The sequence below is a fragment of the Ranitomeya imitator genome, chromosome 10 (assembly GCF_032444005.1).
Source record: "Ranitomeya imitator isolate aRanImi1 chromosome 10, aRanImi1.pri, whole genome shotgun sequence".
Taxonomy (NCBI): domain Eukaryota; kingdom Metazoa; phylum Chordata; class Amphibia; order Anura; family Dendrobatidae; genus Ranitomeya; species Ranitomeya imitator.
In genome coordinates, this window is record NC_091291.1 from 103,512,800 (window position 1) to 103,532,329 (window position 19,530).

Sequence of the window (19,530 nt, forward strand, 5' to 3'; positions counted from 1 at the left end):
CGGGTAGGGCAATTTCTGGACATGTGTCTCACCCTTTTGCACGACCAGCACTCACATCTGCATCTGTCTGGAAGGCGCTTCATTCTGGATCATCGACCTCGGCGGGGGACATCTCTCACCTGCGGTTGCTCTTCACCCCAGGATACGGAGTTACACTCTGGGGCCACAACTGAAGCCTTTTTCATGCTGCACACCTCTCCTCTATCCCTTTTTGGCGTCCTCCGCACGTTACCTCGGGGTATGCCGCTGGTCCCCAAAACGGCAGTCAGGGCTTTCCCCAGACTCTCAATCTCTTTCCATATTCTTCTTATCTTCGACCGGGAATCCCAGGTCCACATCGCTTCCTCTTCATTTTGACTGGGTGCTCCGCAGTTGTGGCATGTAGGCAGTCTTTTTCGCCAGGCGGCACTAGTCTCACTTTGGGGGGCGGTCTCTCGTTCTCGCACCGGAGGGCTGTACTCTGCAGCAGGGATCTTCTTATATTCAGCCACTTCCTCACGGACTCGCTTAACCTCTTTCTTCAAGTCTTCTTTCCCATTGAGGGGCTGTTACCTCCCCGCTCCATACCTGTCCCACTGGCACTACCACCCCTTGCTCTTGCTCGGGCGTGCGTGCCTCACTCCCTACCTCAGAGAAAGTCATATCTAGCTTTACGCGCATGCTCTCTCGCAGGGCCTGTTTCACCAACACATCTCGCAAGCCTGTCACCAGTTGGTCCCGCAGCACAACGTCAATTGACCCCACACCTACGCCGTCCTTCCATATAATGGCAGTATGAAGCTCCTGCAGTGCGTTCATATATTGCGTCACGGTCTCCCCCTCTCTTTGTACCCGGCGGAACAGTTGCATGCGCAGCTCCCCTACGTCAGTGGGGTCCCCAATGCGTCTCCTCAAGTATATGTAATACTTTGTCAAGGGTATCTCTCGCCTGGGGGGGTCTGAGCATAACAGAGTCCCGTGCATCCCCCTCTAGGGCCTTCACAGCTATTTCCGCCTGCAGAACCGGTGTCATAGGATGCATCTGCATCATCCCTCGGATGCGCTCCATCCAACTCCACAACATGACATCGCTCCCCGAGAATTTTGGCAGGTTAACTAACATGGCTTCCAGGGAGATGCTAGACCTGGGGCCTCCCTCAACTGCTTGGTCTGCCCCTTCCGCGCTACCGTGTGACATCCGGCCGACTACGCCAAGTGTAGTAGAGTGCAGGGTTGAGTATGTCACCACAGAACAGACAGACCAACTGTTGAAGGGGATTTATTAACAGGGGTAAAATTCTCCTCGCAGTGAGTAAACAGGGGGTTAATAGAGACAAATCAAACAGTAAACAGTTAAGCGGAATCAAAAGGGTTAATGAGTGTTCTTGTAACTTATTAGTCCAGGGAGGTCCTGACTGGAGGGTCCTTTTTCCAACGTGGGCACAGTCACCAGCAGGGCTTGAGATCCTGAAGTCTCTTCTCTGTCTCCTGGAAACTCCGGGGTTAAGCCTCTGCAGCCTGTTCTCCCTGTGCAGCTGGAAGCAGGAAGCCACACAGCCACTCTGCTGCGAGTCTCTGGATATTAGGCTGACAGTCTCTCTCTCTGCAGCACGAACACACACACACTGAGCAGTTTCCTTAGTCACACTCAGGGGTCCTGGCTTGTCAGTGCAGTCACCGGGGCTGCGCGCTCAGATCACTGTAAGGGTATACGTCGTCTCTGATTATGGAGGATTCCAAGTCCCCACTCTCACTCCAGCCTTAGTGCCCTCATGGGGAGCACTCTGTCATGGGGAGCGCGGCGCTGCAGCCTGCTTTCTCTCTGGCACGCTGTCCCCTCTGTCTGGCGCGCTCTGCTCTCCCGCACTTTTCTGACCACACCCCCGTCTCTTCCTCCCTGCCCCAGCCTTCACATGGTCCCTTCTGTCCAGGGCAGAAAGTCTTCCCCCCCGATAACCCAGCTGTCTGACTAAGTGGTTCCAGGTAAGGAGCAGGGAAAGCAACCTCCTTACAGTAGCTCTGGTGACTGCAGATTATAGTGATGTCACAGGAGATCAAGTGACTGCAGATTATAGTGATGTCACAGGAGCTCAGGTGACGGCGGATTATAGTGATGTCACAGGAGATCAGGTGACTGCAGATTATAGTGATGTCACAGGAGCTCAGGTGACTGCAGATTATAGTGATGTCACAGGAGCTCCGGTGACTGCAGATTATAGTGATGTCACAGTAGCTCCGGTGACTGCAGATTATAGTGATGTCACAGTAGCTCCGATGACTGCAGATTATAGTGATGTCACAGGAGCTCCAGTGACTGCAGATTATAGTGATGTCACAGGAGCTCAGGTGACTACAGATTATAGTGATGTCACAGGAGCTTCGGTGACTGCAGATTATAGTGATGTCACAGGAGCTCAGGTGACTACAGATTATAGTGATGTCACAGGAGATCAGGTGACTGCAGATTATAGTGGTGTCACAGGAGCTCCGATGACTGCAGATTATAGTGATGTCACAGGAGATCAGGTGACTGCAGATTATAGTGATGTCACAGGAGCTCAGGTGACTGCAGATTATAGTGGTGTGGTGTCACAGGAGCTCCGATGACTGCAGATTATAGTGATGTCACAGGAGCTCCGGTGACTACAGATTATAGTGATGTCACAGGAGCTCAGGTGACTGCAGATTATAGTGATGTCACAGGAGATTAGGTGACTGCAGATTATAGTGATGTCACAGGAGCTCCAGTGACTGCAGATTATAGTGGTGTCACAGTAGCTCCGGCGACTGCAGATTATAGTGATGTCACAGTAGCTCCAGTGACTGCAGATTATAGTGATGTCACAGTAGCTCCAGTGACTGCAGATTATAGTGATGTCACAGGAGCTCCAGTGACTGCAGATTATAGTGATGTCACAGGAGCTCAGGTGACTACAGATTATAGTGATGTCACAGGAGCTCTGGTGACTGCAGATTATAGTGATGTCACAGGAGCTCAGGTGTCTGCAGATTATAGTGATGTCACAGGAGATCAAGTGACGGCAGATTATAGTGATGTCACAGGAGCTCAGGTGACTGCAGATTATAGTGATGTCACAGGAGCTCAGGTGACTGCAGGTGACCCCTTTAATAATTTTGCACACCATGTAGTGTCGTAGAAGAGCAGCCCTTCTTCTAGTTTTAAAAAGGAGTGAGGGTCTCCGCACCCCAATCCTCGGCAATCATTTTTTTTTAACAGAGTTGCACTTGATTTGACAAAATTCTGACTCTGATTTTTCATGGAAAAAAACGCATCATGTGCACAAAAATTGCAGAATGCATTAAAAATGATGGGGTGCTTATGTATGCGTTTTTTAAGCGTTTTTTTCAGCGGAAAATGGCCGAAAAAAAACGCAAGAAATCCTGAACGTGTGCTCGTAGCCTTACTGTTCAACAAACCCATTAAGAACTTATTGCACTCTCTTGTAATTTTGCATTAAATAGTACACAGTTAGCTCCAGGACCTATGGCACAAGCAACCACATCTTATACTTATGGTCTGATTTTAATATCCTTTTAAATAACTATTAAAATAATTAGTCCGAAATAAAAGCAAAATGGCTTTACATCGCTGGATGCATACGACTGCGGAACGCATAATCCAAATACCGTAATAAAATGTTTGATGCCCTTTTACCAAACCTAATGGGGCATTTAGGCATGGCGAAATTAGCCATTAACATTAACGAGCGCCAGTCGACTATGCAAAAGTTATTCACTGTCCCTTTACCGTCCCGTAAGGAAGGGGACAGAATTAGCCCTAACCTGATGGTTCTTTCCTCATACAGCACCATATTACCGGCAGTAATTGTCCTTGTTACACCGGCCGGTGGGCTGCTGATAAAGAATCCAATTACTCGAGGGTAGGGTTGTGACATTGGAAACTCGGCTCTGCCTTTCAGTGATCATTGAGATTGACCTCGGACGCTGCGACCACCTTAATATCAGCCATCCCTTTTTTGGCGATCTTCCCTCAGTCTTATGGTTGATCTCCTTGGCTCCGAACTATCCATGCTCTTACATTTTTCCGAAGCCAAATGTTAGTGAAGATATTATGGTCAATTTGAGGTCTTCCAAGATTGATCATAAAATTCTCATAAATGGAGTTTATGAGGCTTGTAATCTCTCTGATGCAAATATTATGACCTCCTGAAAGCCAAAGCCAACTTTCTCGCAGCAATTTTTATTCTTAGATGCTGTGAATGGTAGTTTTACTTGTGTAAAACTCCTTTAGCCTAATAAAAGCAATGTGAATAAGAAAAACTAACCCTGATACCTAATATTGGAGGAGGAATTGCACCCTTCAAAGGTCTGATCAGAAGGTCAGAAGATGCGGCCCCCTACATCACTGACATCCTAAGGTTTTTCTTGTTATTTTTTTCTTAGGATTCAAGATTATAAACAAATAAAAACAGAGCATCACATTATGGAAACCTTCTGGCGCTGGTTTACACCTCTATAATCTAACCTCCTGGGACAGAATTTATTTATTTTTTTCATTTCCTTTTTATTATTCTTGAATTAAATCCCAAAACCCATGTGGTTCGCAATCCAGACTTTCACCAGCCATTAAGAAAGGCATGAGTAGACAACTGAAATTGGCCTCTCAGGGACAGTGTGGAAGTAAGTTATGTGATCGTTACACTTAAAGGGGTTCTCCTGTGCTTTACTAAAAGTCTGTAGCCACTCTTTGTAGCTGCAAACTTCTGAATCTGCACCACACGCTGTCAGGATTCTCCGGTGTCAGTGGCGAGAGCAGGCGGTCATGTCACTGCAAGTATGCGACTTCAATACTTCCGGCCACATTCCGACTAGACGTGCACAGCCTAGTGAATTGAGCGAGGTCGCGCATGTCTAGTTGGAATGTGGTCTTAAGTATGGAGATTGCATGATTTTAGTGACATGACCACCTGCTCTCGCCGTTGACACCTGAGAATTCCCACAGGATGCATTACTTATTCAGACGTTTACTGTTACATGGAGTGAAAAACTGCAAAAACATGTGAAAACCTGACGTTGTAAATGAGTCCTTAGGCTGGTGGCCCACTGAAGAGCTATCACCCTTATTCAAGAGGAGGTGCTTGGCTATCTTTTTGTGACCTGGTGCTTCTGCTTCAGTCAGTTGTCTTACAGCGAGACACTGGAGGAGCTCGGGAGCGCTCGCACGTGCTCAGTAGGCGTGCTCTTGGGAACTGTGGTGCGCACACCAGGAATGGGCAGGAGCATGTCGAGGAACCACACCACAGGGCTGGGGCAGTGAGTAAGGTGACGTCCCTGCATGGAGGAAGACGGGAACACCATACTATGGCACTGGCCATCGCGCTAGCCCTGTCACTATGTCAAAAGTGGCCAGTGTTTGCTTTTATTTTATTTTTGTTGCCATTTTTTATTTAATTTTTTTTTAAATCTGTTGCACACTTTCTAGACATAACGTTTTTATGGTCAATGGGGCGTTGCTCACAGGGTAATAATGAAGAGTAGTCTAAAGACATGTCTCCCCAGAAAATACTGTGAGGATAGAGGCCAGAAAAAGCAGCACTAAATAAAAAGGGCCCATATCTATTAAACGGTATGGCGGATTTTAAAAAAAAAAAAGAAAAAAAGAAATGCAATTCTCAGGGGCGCAGCATGAATAAAATGAGCGCATAACCTGGAGACCTTTGACCTGCTGATGTTATGGTGTGCGCTAATAGGTATATCTGGATTGTAGGAACATTGTATGAGCATCATTGAGTTTGCTGGTTCACAAAAGGCCATTTGTCTTGTCCTCTTCAAGAGTATTCTGTTTCTTCTTTCCTCCTTTTTCATCATCTTTCCTTGGAATTCATCAGAACAAATCAAGTGCAGAACAAATTATGCACTTGGCAAGAAGAAAAAATGATGGTAATAAGAAATATATATTTGTATTTAACAAAGTAAAATGAATGAGCACGATCACTTTACCGATAGAGAAAGTGATCGCCTTTTAGTGATTTGAATTAGGGTTTCGAAAAGAAGCGAATTATCTAAAATAGCGTTTTGCAGCCGACACTGTCGTGGATCAATGGCATTTAAACCTAAAATGACCTTGAGATGGAATAATCAGGACTGTTTCATTCAGCATCAAAGACAGAAAAGAAAATGAAAATGCTTGTAGCAGTGACCTATTCGTGGCTGCACGGATAGGGTTATAAATTACCTTTTAAGTCAATTCTGCCTTTGACAATCTTCACTAACATAATGTATGATACAGTACACGCTGAACCATCACCAAAAATGTAATGGGCTCTTCTCGCTTATCTGTGCCTCACTATCCAGATGGCTTTCTCTTATCACCCATGACTGCACCACCTGAGAGGGGATCTGCTCATCTAGGACAGGAAACCTACTGAAAAAAAGGGTTGGAACTCCTCCCCCGTATCAGTTGGTTTCCTGTCCTTGATGGGGAACCTATGCACTGAGTGTCCAGTGCTGAACGTAGAAAAGAAGTCTCCTACCCAGGTTGCCTAGGAGGATGTGACGTCTGCTGAGCAGGTGTTCAGGGCCTGGAAGCACTGCAGCGGGTCCATTGAGGTCTTGGCTGGAGTAGGCAGCATGTCTGTAGGTCTGCCGGCCACCACGTTGTCCCAGTATCTGTGTATCTGCAGGGTGCACTGTAAAGGTGCGCCACGATGACGAGCGCGCTGGGGACATTTGACCCTAAAGTGTTAGAGCACTTCCAGTGGAGCCAGCCATTGGCGGGAGGTGCTGTCCTCACTGGTCCCACATTTAAATACGGTTTAAGACCACCGGAAGAGCGGTGACTCCGGCACTCCTCCATAGTTCTGGCATGGAGCAGCAGGAGAGGAAGGAGCAGATGGAGCGGCGAACGCAGCTGCAGGTCCAGCAGTACATAAAACCGAAGCAGCAGCAATGTCGACACAGCGGTGGAGTTCGTACTGACCGTTCCAGTGGTCTCAGTAGGTCCAGAAGTCTGACCGTTCCAGAGATGACCCCTCAGATGATTCTATTCCACCTCCGAATCTGGTACATTCACTATCAGCTTTGTGGTAAGTGATGTTTGTGAAAGTTCCCTTTGGTAACAGGTTGTTCTCTTGTTGCTTATTTGTTAGGAGATGCCTAAGAAATGCATAGCTAAACCCAAGTATAAAGAGTGTGCAATGTGCGGAGATGAATTTTCCAGCTTATCACATCAAAAACTCTGCCAGGCTTGTATAGGGAAAAACCGTATGCGAACAAACCTCTAATTTTGTTATGGAGCTTAGAGCAGCTATTAGATCAGAAGTGAAAAGTTAGTCCTTAGCCCTCCAATAAAGCGACAAACATAAAAAAGGGAAGAGGTATGTCATTGGATTCCTCTTCCTCGGATGGGAGTGAAGGTGGTCGCCTGCATTTCCCAGTGGAAGATACGGATTGATTAGTCAAGGCGGTTACCGTAGGTCCATCATCGGCATTAAAGAGGCAAAAGCACATAGATCAGTACAAGATAATTTGTTCGGAGGGTTGGAGCAGAAAAAACGGAAAACCTTTCCGGTGAATGAAAAAATACTGGACCTTTTTAAGAAGGAATGGAAGAGACCGGAGGAGAAGGGTTTGCTGTCCTCATCATTAAAAAGGAAATATCCCTTTGTGGAGCAGGAGACGGCACTATTAAATAAAGCGCGAAATCATTACAAAAATCCTCCTTGCTGTTTAAAGGTATGGGAGTACTTAAAGATTTCTTAAATTAAAAAGAAGATAGCTACTTAAACTATATAGGAATCTTCATCAGGAGCGCTGAAACCAGCTATATCTGCGACATCTACAACCAGGTCCATGATGGTCTGGCTTGATAAATTGGAAACTCAGCTAAGGAATAAGGCCACAAGGGAAGGCATCTTGGCCGATATCCTGTTAATGCACAAAGCAGCAGTGTTCCTGACAGTTGCATCAACGTATTCTGCGACATTGGTAGCTAGATCGTCAGTTCTCTCAAATGCACCTCGAAGAGTCCTGTAACTTAAAAGCTCTCCTGCTGATATGCAATCAAAATTCAGATTGTTCCATTCCATGCTAAGAAGAGTATCTGTTCGGGCCCGCCCTTGATGACATCCTAGACCAAGCCGATGATAGTTAAAAAAAACATGTCTTCCTTATTGGTCCATCCCTTCATATAGGAGGTCCTTTCAAAGGAGAAGATATAGTCATAGAAAACCTTCGAAATATCAGGGGAATGGGGAGGACAGTCGAAGGAACAAGAGAGTTCATGTTTGGGGGTCCTTCCTCGGAGAATAAAAAGTCTTCCCAGTAATGCCATTCCCCTGGTGGGGGGAAGGCTTTCCCTCATCCTCCCTGTCCGGGAGAGAATCTTATACAGTGGATGGATTCTCAAATTGTTTGTCGGGCCTGAGAACTGGAGTTCTTGGCTGTTTCCCCATGGACCTTTCTGGTAATGCCTCCTCGGAGGTCTGGGGAGGAGCAGTTAGCCTTAGAAACGGAAGTCAAGGAACTGATAAAAAAAAATCATTCCTTTTAGAGATTCCTGTAGAGGAGGAAGTAGAAAAAAATATAGGAAAAGAGAATAAAACCCTTCTATTAGATTTTGTCATAAAATATTAAAGTCATTTACATTTCCTCCCTCATTCTCCTCTCACACAGATTTGCAGTAAGGAAACCAATAGCTGATAGTATGAGTCTCTTAGAGGTGGACTGGTACAATGAACATGAAGGAGTAGGAAATTGGGTTTGGTTGTGAAGTGACCATCCTAATTAAAATACAGGCAGCTCCATTTGAGCCAAAAGAGCTGCAGTAACAACTAGGACGTCTATTGTGCGGAGACTAAGGTATATAGATTGGACAGGTAATTAAGGAAGGAAGGGGGCTGGATCACAAAGGTGCATGTGTTTCGACATAGAGAGGTGACGGAGCCTCTTTTGTCCCCAGGAAATACTTTGTCCCTCCAGGAGAAATGCTATACATTGACCCCAGATGTACAGTATGTCTCAGAAAGAACGTTAGAAATACTGAAGTCCGTATAGATCCGATGGTGATGGGGCATACATTTTCAGCACGAATCGGGGGAAGAAGATGCATGTTTTTCATAACTGTAACCCCTGTTTATAAGCCACAAATCAATAGTGGACAGATCGCTGACAACTGCCATGTTATGTTTGGTCTCTGAGTAATGGTAAAATCCCAATAAAAAATATGTCCGCTATATCGAACTTCTGCAATCATCATGAATGAAGGTCTCGTGTAAGTTGGGAAATTCATAAAATCCTGAAGGGCTGAGAACATCCCACAACCCATCCCATGTCCGATGCTCACGGGAGGGGGTGTGTGGGTGTAACTCAGGTGCTGATAAAAGGTCAAGACACATTATGATCTGGGTTCATGTAGAGACATACATATCAGTGTATGCTTGATTCCCATTACTGTATATGCTGTATTGCATATTTTTTGTAAACACTGCCTATCGTCTGGATTAAATATAAAATGTAATAGTTCTGTTCCTTTTGTTCTCTAATCCGCACCACCAGAAGCCATACACTACCAGAACCAAGCCTCCAGTCAGCCTGTATAAAACAAGACTGGTTGTGATAGCGAGTAGTCTGGGGTTATTGTGGAGTTTGCAGTGACTGTACCGGGGGTATATATACACATATTCCATGTGTTGGAATCCGAGGTGTATGTAACATATGCTCACTGTTATCTTCCTGATAAACGGCCTATTAGTGGAAACAGCCCACAGCCTCCTCCATCGATCATTTGTCAGTTGGGTTATTGCCCAGATGATAGGAGGCAGCAGAGAGCTGTTCTCTCCAAAGATAACAGCGGGTGGATCTGCACGACCTCCTAGGCTGCGATCTTTGACAAATTGTTGGCAGCGGTGGGATTCCGAGTGACCCCTCTGGTATCATTCCTTGATAGATTTAATTGAAATGTTACACTGTTTTGGCTTTTACAGGCTTTTGGTTTCTTTGCACACTCAACTTTGATATGGTCTGTGGTCATAAATCAGCGGAGAGAAGCTCAGAATAAAAGACAAAAGAGCTACAAACTCCCCATCAGAGTGTCATAGCGGGCTGACTGATAGATTGCAGAAATTATTTTTAGGCTCAATTATATGCATTTAAGTAAAGAAAAAAAAATCCCCAAAAGTGGACGACCCCCTTTAATGTTTAGCTTATAGAATTACAATATTTGATCTACTTGTCAGCCCATGAGGAGCAGAGAGACACTGCTGTACATTGGAAAGGATAGTTGGAGGCAACCGTCCATCTTCCTGCCAGCATCTCGTATGGATCCTTTTCTGCTTAATAGGCTCTTTGTAGGATATGTTGCATGTGTAAATAAGATGCTACATGTCAGGGATTCCACGGGGTCAGGCCCCCAATGATTAAATGTTAATATCCTATTTAACGCAACCATGTGGGATTATTTGGGAGTATCTACTTTAGACACGTCCTTCTTGTTCGGAATCTCCCCGATAATCTTATCTCGGGGTAATCTGGTACTGGGTTCTGCAGTGATCAGGTGTGTAAAGGAATCTGGCAGCAGGTGTTTAATTTCTCTATAGTGCCACCATAGGACAAATGAAGCATTACATTGCTCCTATTCAAACCTATGGGTTGTTTATGTAATATAAGTTTGTTGAGAGAGAAAGTTGTAGTTTCAAGCAACTCTATTGTTACATAATTCTGTTTTAATGGGGCATTTAGCAAAAAGTTGTCATTGAATTGTTGTAAAGGGAAGTCTAAAAGGGTATTCTCACAACTGAGAGCTAAAAGTGGGATAGGGGATAACTTGCTCCCCCCCATAAGGCCCCCAGTGAGAACGGGGCCCTCGAGCCTAGTTTTGAATGGTGTTGAGGCATGCTCGACCTCTGCCTCATTCATTGTCTATGGGACTGCCAGAGAAAGCAGAGTTCAGTGCTCTGCTTTGTGCAGCAATCCCAAAGACAATGAATAGAGCGGAGTATGACCATGTGCACATCGGGATTGCTGGGATCTTGAGATCAATGGGAGTCCTTGTGGTGAGTAAGTGTTAGGGGTCGAGTTCCCGCCTCTGCACAGGGGGAATCTCGGGCCATCTTCGCTGCAGTCTCCCATTCTTCTCCTGCCACAGTGGAGACGTCGGTTCCAACGTCTGGCTCCGCCTGATACGGTGCGGATGATTACTGCTGCCTTTCCAGGCTCAGCCATTGTAGCCAGTACTGGTCAGCGGCGAATAGACGTCTCTTGGACTAAGTCCTGCTTTTCCGCTTCTGAGCATGCCCAGGGTAAGACCTCTCATTGGAGGTCGGGGGTCACATGCTCAGGTACTGCAGCAGTTTCCATTGGTCCTCTAGGAAGATCCTGAAGTGGCTCAGGTACTGTAGCAGCTCCCATTGGTCCTCTAGGAAGGTCCTGAAGTTGCTGCAGCTATAAAAGGTTTGCATGGCCGCACGGCCATGCGCTAGTATCAACTAACTTATTTGCCAGTGTGGTCATATGAATGTGGTTTCAGGGTTCGGCTGAAATAAGCCCCTAGAATACTGGCAACTCCGGTGAGAAGTTTTGTGTGAGTGGATTCAGGACCCGGCTGAAATAAGCCCCTAGAATACCGGCACTTCCGGTGAGAAGTTTTGTGTGAGTGGATTCAGGACCCGGCTGAAATAAGTCCCGAGAATACCGGCACCTCCGGTGAGGAGTTTTTTGTGAGTGGATTCAGGACCCGGCTGAAATAAGCCCCGAGAATACCGGCACCTCCGGTGAGGAGTTTTGCATGTGCTATTCTGACTGCATGACCACTGTTCGCTCTATTTGGTAGCTGTGTTCCTCTGTGAGGTTAACAGGGCACAGCGTTCTCTTGTCTTTAGTGACTCTGTGCAGTAACAGAGTTTACTTCTACCACCATATAGTACCGTCAGTTGCTAGCAGCGGGTTTTACTCCTGCACGGAGGATCCCGGGTTGCGAACGCACAGATTGCTCTTTAAATATATATTCGGTGTGTTCCGCCAAACCCTGACAGTAAGTTACTCTCTATCCTATGGATTAATTACAATACTTTCCCTTATTTGAGGTTACCAACAATACAGATGAAGATGAAGAAGGCCTATAGCCTTGGTTGGTGGTGGTCACAACACGAGGCTCTCCGCAATCTAGGACCTCAGTGCCTCCAATAGTGAATAATGTATTCCTGCTATTCCATCCATTACTGACATTAGAGGAGCCGGTGGATGGACTTAATAAGTAACCCTCTCTGCTGAGAATACATGATTATTTTCTAAGTACTTCTCTTGTTGGCAGCCACCCAAGATCAGACGCAGGTGCAGCCTGTAACACACGTGTGTCTGGGCTTAATATATTACTGGAACCCTCATGTATTAGAATGAACGCATTGTTTGGTAGCTTAAAGGGAAAAATTAAATTATACAGTCTTACCTAGGAACAAATGGTTAAAATCAATTGTTTGGTAAAGGATCAGGATTTTTCCATCACTGTTTTTTTTAGTGCATCACCACATTTCTATACTTTGTGTCATTTTTAAATTCTACATTTTGCGCTGATTAGTTTCTTAATGCATTTTTATGATGGTCGGAGCTCTATTTTTTATATATATATATATATATATATATATATATATATAAAACTTTGCCTACAGCAGCCACCAGGGGGAGCTAGCTGCATACTGGGTTAACATTGAGTTCAGTGTATAAATAGTACGGAGTAAGCACCTAGGCGCCACCTAGTGGTGGCAGCACACATAGCATGTTATCATTTTTATTTATTTTCAAAAATTGTGCTTTTGTTTTTAAGACTCTGCTTTGTAATGTAGTTTTTTCATCATCCCTGTATACTATATTGCCTATTTTTTTGGTTTATTGATCTATATATTTTTAAATTATTTTTTAGCTAAGGCGTTGGCTGTGAATACTGCACCTCTCCAAGATACTGAACTGGGACCTGCAGTAAGTGGTTTTCTTTATTTTTTATGATGATTCTTTAGTCCAACTAATCCATTGGTTCAACTCAAATTACAGTCTGTGGTCACTGGGCAAATTTTACTAGGTTTGTTATTTACCCATACTTTAATGTAGTTTCATGCCGCTCGTACATCCTTTAGTGCTGTGCCTATCAGATATTCCTACATTTTTGCTGTCTCCCCCTTCTCACAGCATTAGTTGCAGAACTATTATAAGAGATATACTGCAGCTGCATCCCCCCACTTTTTCACTGTCTACTATGTATTATGTAACTGTACGTTAATGTTTTGGGAAAGATTTCTGTCATTTACAGATTACATTTTTAGGTGCTTTTTTTTCCATATCACAATTTGTATTATAAGTAAAAATTAGAAATCTCACAATTTTTAGACTGGCCACTGGGGCATTGTCAGGCTCTAACTTCCTGTTTCAGGAAACAACACATGTATAGAGCCAAAATGGTCAGATCCCCTACATAATTTTTGTGTTAAAGCATCTAATGAGCGTGTGCAATGTCATGGTGAAGGGAGGAGGAGCTGCAGGGTCAGCTGTGACATCGCCTGTTGTGATTGGTGGATCCTGTGTCATCAGCTGTGCATAGCGGTGATGCCCCGTATTGTAATCCTGCCTCTGATGATAAGGAGCTTGCTGAAAACTCATGATAGGACTGGAAGTATGAGCCTGCAATAGCCCCAATAGCCAGTGTGAACACTGCTAGATTACTAATTTTGTTCTTTAATAAACATTGTAATACATAGAAAAAAAATTCATACTGTGTATGTAGATATATTTTAAATTATACATGTGTTAAAATTATTTTTACATAAACTTAATTATTAATTATTTAATTATTGCAAATACACTATTACATAAAATATTATGCATTTTTTTTTATTAAGGTATGTAGTAAATGCTTCATATTTTCATTTGTACTGCCTATTTATGTAAAAAATTATGCATGCTTTCATTTCAAGCTTTTTCCTTGTACGGCACCTTAACTTCCCAGTCTCGTGAGATTTAAAGGGATATCCCTAGCTCCACGATCCTATCCCAATATGTAGTAGGTGTAATAGTAATATTAGCAAATACCTCCAATTAAAAAGGTAGTATAGTTCTTCTGATTTGCTATTTCACTTACCCCATGTGCCAGGGCATTGCAGTAGCTTAGGTATCCATGGTTATGACCACTCATGTAGTGACAGTTTGATATCTGTTAGGGGTCGTAATCATGGATACCTAAGTTACTGCAATGCCCTGCATATGGTGTAAGCAACATAGAGAATCAGAAGAACTATACTACATTTCTAATTGGAGGTATTTGCTAATATTATTATTATTACACCTACTACAAATTGGGATAAGATCTTTGCAATGGGAACTTGACAGTGGATACATGCTGCCCTATCCATAAACACGGGCATGATGTCAGCCAGGTGTGTTCGAAGCGTTGCAGCATGTCAGAGAAGAACATAGTGTAATAGCTGCCGATCACCGAGCACCACGAGATGCTAATCGATCATTTGGTCCCCCGGCGACTTCTCCACACCCGCTGCCCTAGAGTGACAGTTCCCTCCCTACGTGTGCGTATAGGGAGGGATTTATCACTCAAAGGGAGCTGGTGGGGAACCATGTGCCGGCGACCCGCCTCTACGACTAGTGTTCCGTGCAGCTCAGTCCCCGGCATGTATTATACTATGTTCTTCCCCTCCAGTTCCAGTTGACTGACAAGTCTCTGGCTATGTACAAACATGGGAGAAAGCGGCTGGGGGCAGCGTTAGACTAGTCTTGTCTCTCTTTAGCCTGCTGCCTCTTTTCAAGCTATGTTTTTCTGAAATGTTGCAGGATTTCACGGTAAAAGACACCCTCATTCTTGATGCCTTCGGTCCGGGCAGCATGAATCGAATAACGTGTTCCCTTTAAGCAGTTTTACACGTTCATTGCTGCTTTATTAAACCTACTGAAATATGGTGGTTCTATTTTTTTTCTTAGTTGTCCATGTCCCAGCTGACCACATCTTCTCGCTATCCCACCATAAGTCACTCATCGAAAATATCTCTACAGCACGTCCCCAACCAACTCCTGCCTTCACCAATGGCCTATCAGCGGTCTCATGCGGTGGGTATTCTTGTATGGCACGCCAACAGTCGTTCATGGCTTCCTTCACAGCTTTATTCGAATGGTCATCGAAGGTGATGGCACGCAAATGGTTATCTTGGCTTGTATTGAGCCGAATGTTTAAAATATACTTAGAGGGGTACTCCACTAAAATATCTAATATACGACATGTAAAAAAGGCAGATCCTGTCCACTTGCTCCATAGCGATTTTCGATGTCAGAATAGGGTTCTGAGCTTAGGACCTCTCTTTTGGAGCCTTTAAGAAAAAATGTCTTCTTCACTGGAGGAACAACCCATCTAGGATTGCATGGCATGCAGTACTACATATCTTTACAGTGGTCGCTGCACTGGATAATGCTGGATGCATTAGGATAATACTGGCCATACCCTTTGCTGTTGGTGGGACTGGCCGACAATCTTTTGTAGAGGGCCTCCCCACACTTGCTCGACAGATGGTATTGGAGAAAAGAATTGGGCATGTTGAATTTTAATGGATAGGTCAGAATAGATAGCTGGAAAGTATCTAAGGCAGTGTTCCCCATCTCCAGTCCTCAAGAGCCACCAACAGGTCGTGTTTTCAGGATTTCCTTACTATGGCCCAGGTGATGGAATTCTCACCTGGGCAGTACTTAGGAAATCCTGAAAACGTAACCTGTTTGTGGCTCTTGAGGACTGAACTTGGGGAACACTGATCTAAGGTGTATAGGCTCCTTAAGGCCAGAGAAAGTCTTCTCTCATTTCTGGAGGTTCCATGAACTGGACCTTTGGTCCACCGGGACATCCATTTCTACAGAAGGGGTGGTCTTCATTAGACCACCCTTAAATTGTCTAAATCCACATTAAATATTGAAAAAATATCTTGTTCGGATCTTGAGTTACGTGAGATGTTTCTTCTCCATTGACTTCATTCTTAATTCAGGATGCCAGAGAGTATTGACCCATGACAAGGAGTAACCCAGTAAGATGGAGAACACCAGTAAGATGGAGAACACCAGTCAGTTTTCTGTAGATGTGAATGTTTCTAAAGGAAAAGTAAAGTTGTCCATACACCTTCAATATCTGTCCACCCCTCCATACACATTCATGCTCCGCTTTACTTGGCTTGACATGTGTCCTGAACTGGGATTAAGCCATTGTCAGACACCTATAGTGGTGGCTTATCTTCATTAAGAACAGATGATTGGGCATGTTTATGTTCAGCATGTTTAATCTCCTCCCCGACATCTGCTCAATGAATCTCATGCAAATCTCGAATACATTCTAGCTGGTCAATGGCGTAAGCCAACCTTAGTCTAATGTGTGTAACTTCATAAAGGGCTTGTCCAGCCAATAATTTTATTTTTTGAGGGTCTCGATGCCATAAAAGAGAACACAAAAGTGACACTTCCCTCACTAATGCTTCAGTAGTTTTCGAGTCTGTGCTGGTCTTTACCACCTCCTTCCTCTCCACACACGATGGCTGAGACAATCGTTGGCTGAGAAAGATCACCACTCCCGCAATTGATAGGCTGAGTGGTCAACTCCCGGGAATCGTTAGACCAGAGGATTACTTTGTTTATTTTTATTTTATTTTTTTCCCATTCTAACCCTTTTTATAAACGGAAAAGATAGAACGTAGAGTTGAGCACAAAGAGTTGTCTTCAGTCTGGTCCCCCGGGGCAGCCAGACTAGGACAGTTCAGTGACCAACATCTTGGGCACCTTTTGCCATTACAAGGCCCCACGATGTTGTGAAGTCTTTTTTAGTGCAAGATACCATCTGGACAAGTGAAGACCGAACCGGTCTGGCTGCCATGGAGGACTGGACTGGACTCAGACCAGGACAACGACAATCTTCTTGATCAACTCTACTACTAATAGACCAAGGAGGAAAGCAATCTTCTCCAAACTCGGCATCACTTGTGGTGGTCTCCTGCTGGAGCTATTGGTCCTATGTTATTACACTTAGCTGGGGCTGTAAGGTCTAATTTAAAAACTTTTTGGTAGTGATTTCATGACTTTTTTTTTTTTTTGCAACCCTCGCAGGGTTCTTCATAGGGATTTCAGATGTTTGCCGATACCTAACATTCTTAGTAGTCTTGTAGTTTCACCATGTTTCGTGACGCAAGAAACTTGGTAGATATCTGATCCAGTGCAATGCATCCCTTAATAATTATCCAATTTTTTATTTTTATTTTTTTAATAAAATTCTGACACAAAAATATAATAACTCAAAATTGCATTCACAGCACAGAAGTTACAGACCTGCACATGATTTGTAGTTGCCGGATATTCTCTTGTTTTTTTTCTCCTGACCGATGTGAAGGGGGGAAAGGTCTCTGAAATGACGTTGGGGCCAGAGGCGAGGAGGGTGAGATTGGGGAGCATGGCAGGGATCAGCACATGATAGTAAGCAGTCTGAAAGGTTTTTCTGGCAGACTTTTCACTATTGTGTGGCAGCTGAATAATTTATCCAGGTACCAAAACAACTAATGCTACATTGTAAATTCCCAGCATATTCGCTGCCTCCATAGCTTCCGGCTCACTGACCTTCACCACTCACTGTAAGAATAGAGACAATCGGCCTCCGTGTACTAATATCCCACACACAAAGCCCTTTATCACGTCCCCCTGCATTTCCATTAACACTTTGGAAGGTAGCAGCAGATGCATTGTATTTATTATTAAAGGAGATAGTTTGTATGTATTATTAAAGGGGTTGTCCAGGCTTACTTAGATATAGAGTATTCACAGTACAATCAACAGTTCTGCAACTTTCTACTAAACATTGGCCCCGATTCACTAGAGTAAGATGATGCGACAGATTCTTTAAGAATTACTTTTGCGCATCTTTCATCTGTTGTGCACCAGCCATGGGCACTTTTATGTTGTAAATCATGCTTAAGAACACAAAAGAAAAGAAAAAAAAAGTGTATGGCTTCAAGAATTGGGCTTTTGTGTTTTTAATTTTTTTCTTTCATTATCTTCAAGATATCTGCTTGTTAGTAAATTGGAGAATGTTTTACATTCAGTGGCTCAAAACCTATCCTAATCACCACTCTCTAAACTTCCCCGGTGTACGGCCCTCTTTTTTTTTTTTAAGTATTTTTATCTTGATGTACTAAAAAAGGACATCTTTTCTTGAGAAAAAACTTTTTTTGGTTTGTGGTTATTCACGTTTATTGGTAGGATATAATACTGCTTTTATAGACAAGATTTCCAGCCCCTCGCGGTCATTTGTGTCCTCCCTTTTCTGACACCTTTGGGAAGCAGAAGACCAGTTTAGCTGTAGAACTGGACCACTTATTTTTACCTGCTTAGGCGCAGAAACAAGAAAAGGTTGCTGGGACTTGTAGTAGCGAGGACGTAAACCAGCCGTACCAACCTCAGACAGGGGAGCTATATATTCTAAATTACATATAAGCTATGAGAGAATGCATAGTAATATTTTATTGTGTTTGGCACCTTTTTTACTTTTTTTTTTTTTGGCTGTTGTACAGCCTTAGACCTCATTTAGACATCATTTTTTGGTGTTGGCTGGTAACCACTCTCACCTTCCTATAAATAGTCACATGAACCATCAGCTGATCATCGGTAATAGAGTTCTTCTATGCAGACCAGCTAGGGGTGTGGAGCTTTCCTGTATCTGTGGTGTTTCTGCTGCAGTGGGAGTTGAGCTTCCTGCTGTTTCTCTGCTGCTGTGGAGCTAGGCAGCAAAGCCTGAAGCAGAGTATGCTGTCCTTTTTTCTTTGTCTGTCTCTTCCTCCGTGTTTTACCATCTGCAGAGGTGAGGCTAGTGTCCTTGTCGGTCAGTGTACTAGCCAGGGTACATTAAGGAGACAATCAGGGACTAGGCACGCGACATCAGCAGGGGGAAGGACCCGCTTAGGGCGTTAGGGGAGTTTAGGGACAGGCACAGGTTAGTGTTAGGTGTCGTCCAATCCCCCGCTTCTTACCTTAAGGGCCTTCCTCTCCCTTTTCCCATTCCTATTGTTTTTATAAGCTGTGTTGTCTGCCGGCCTTACCCATGTCCGAGCTTGACAACTAGAGTTGGAAAGTGTTGAAAATGACCTATTGTTTAAATCATGTTTTTATGCTTGTGTTACGGAACCACTCGGCACCCAGAATATGTTGTGCAGTTATATGTATGTATAATAGGTTCCATGTGAGATGCATCAGCCCACAGGCTGCGCCCCTGGGCAGAGGGGACACGATATCCCCCTTCTGTCCTCCCCCCACCTTTGTAATTCCCACAGTAAATATCGGCAGGCTCCGGCCACCTGCGGCTATTGTAATGTATGTCTGGCCTGCCGCTTTTCTATTGGCCTACTCTCTGTATCTGTGTGATATATTCTGTGTCCTGTGAGTAAAGTGTTGTCAGACTGGAAATACGTGGAGAAGCAGTGACCTTTTATATGCGCCCATGTAACCAAGCAATTCCAGCCAGCGTCCTTGATTCAGACTCCAGCCAAAGCAGATTGGACCTCCTGA

General features: G+C 44.2%; 1 protein-coding gene across 1 annotated transcript in view; it reads left to right on the forward strand.

Annotated features, from left to right (window-relative positions):
* NPHP4 (nephrocystin 4) overlaps positions 1 to 19,530 on the forward strand; it is a 292,383-nt gene that overhangs the window by 146,610 nt on the left and 126,243 nt on the right. Inside the window, exons 12-13 of the mRNA XM_069742453.1 lie at positions 12,875 to 12,930; positions 14,935 to 15,060. Coding sequence (XP_069598554.1) covers positions 12,875 to 12,930; positions 14,935 to 15,060 — 182 coding nt within the window. The remainder of the gene's footprint in view (positions 1 to 12,874; positions 12,931 to 14,934; positions 15,061 to 19,530) is intronic.